Raw genomic sequence first — 1073 nt, 5'->3', positions numbered from 1 at the left:
ATCCGCTAAAAATGCAATGATGTCCTTATTTGCTCTCAACAGTTCTATGAGGTGCACTTCCACTCCAAGGTCAATGTCTTTTCCAATTTTTACTGTCCTTGAGCTATCGCCCTCTATGAGCTCGACTGTAACATCCTCTCCGCTGGGTAACGGCCTAACTACCTCTTCTTTTGCGGGCTCAAAATTCTCCATTGCTAGCTTCTACTTATCCTTTTCCCTATGGTACTCTTCTCGCTTCCTTTTTCTTGATTTCTTCTTACCCTGATCCTTGGACCCTGGCTCTTAACCAGACTATTGCCTGGCGCTGGCTGGTTGCTTTAAGGCTATGATATAGCATTGTTGCACTGTCTTTTGGTTTCCTCTAAGCTTTGTAGATCTTCCATCATTGGTTGTGTACTCCATGGCAAGGTGATAAGTGGAGACCACCCCATCTATTTTATAGGTGAGTGCCCTTCCCACAATTACATTGTAGGGTGATGGGGAGTCTATTACTAAGAATTCAACTCGGAAATCATGCCACCTTGATCCATCTCTGACACGAACTGACAGCTCTATTATGCCCTCATGGACCAGTCCTGACCCATTGAATTCGATGACTTCATAGCTCACCCTTTTCAAGTCTCTCTTATCCAGCTTCAGCTCTTTGAACGTGCTGATGTATATGATGTTAGCTGAGCTGCCACCATTGATTAATACTCTATTAACCTTCCAGTTCACAATTCTCATTGTAACTACCAAAGGGTTGTCATGCGGGTAAATTATGCCTTTCTAGTCGTACTCGTCAAATGTGGCTTGTGGCTGTGGGGGAAGTGATGGCCATCTAACCCTTTCATTTTAATCTATCTTGTGGATCGTTGCTCACAAGTCATCCTTTGCTTTATTCACGGTTCCTCCATGTACCGGTCCACCATTGATTACATATACCCTGCCCTCTGGCTTACTATCCTAATCTCTACCCTCAACTAGACCTCTATGAACTCCTATATGGTCGTGACCAGACCTATCTTCTTCCCTACGCCGAGATAAGTTGGGATGTTGCCTGAACTGGTTCATTTACCCTCTCCGGACTAAGT

General features: G+C 44.5%; 1 protein-coding gene across 1 annotated transcript; it reads right to left on the bottom strand.

Annotated features, from left to right (window-relative positions):
* Positions 1–291: 291 nt before the first annotated feature.
* LOC145566474 (uncharacterized) lies at positions 292–726 on the bottom strand. The gene has a single exon (XM_081625884.1). The coding sequence runs from the start codon at positions 724–726 to the stop codon at positions 292–294; it is 435 nt and encodes a 144-aa protein (XP_081482010.1).
* Positions 727–1073: the final 347 nt, after the last annotated feature.

The sequence above is a fragment of the Chenopodium album genome, chromosome 11 (assembly GCF_948465745.1).
Source record: "Chenopodium album chromosome 11, dcCheAlbu1.1, whole genome shotgun sequence".
Taxonomy (NCBI): Eukaryota; Viridiplantae; Streptophyta; class Magnoliopsida; order Caryophyllales; family Amaranthaceae; genus Chenopodium; species Chenopodium album.
Note: the sequence above shows the minus strand (reverse complement) of the source record. Positions and strands in the feature narration are given on the sequence as shown.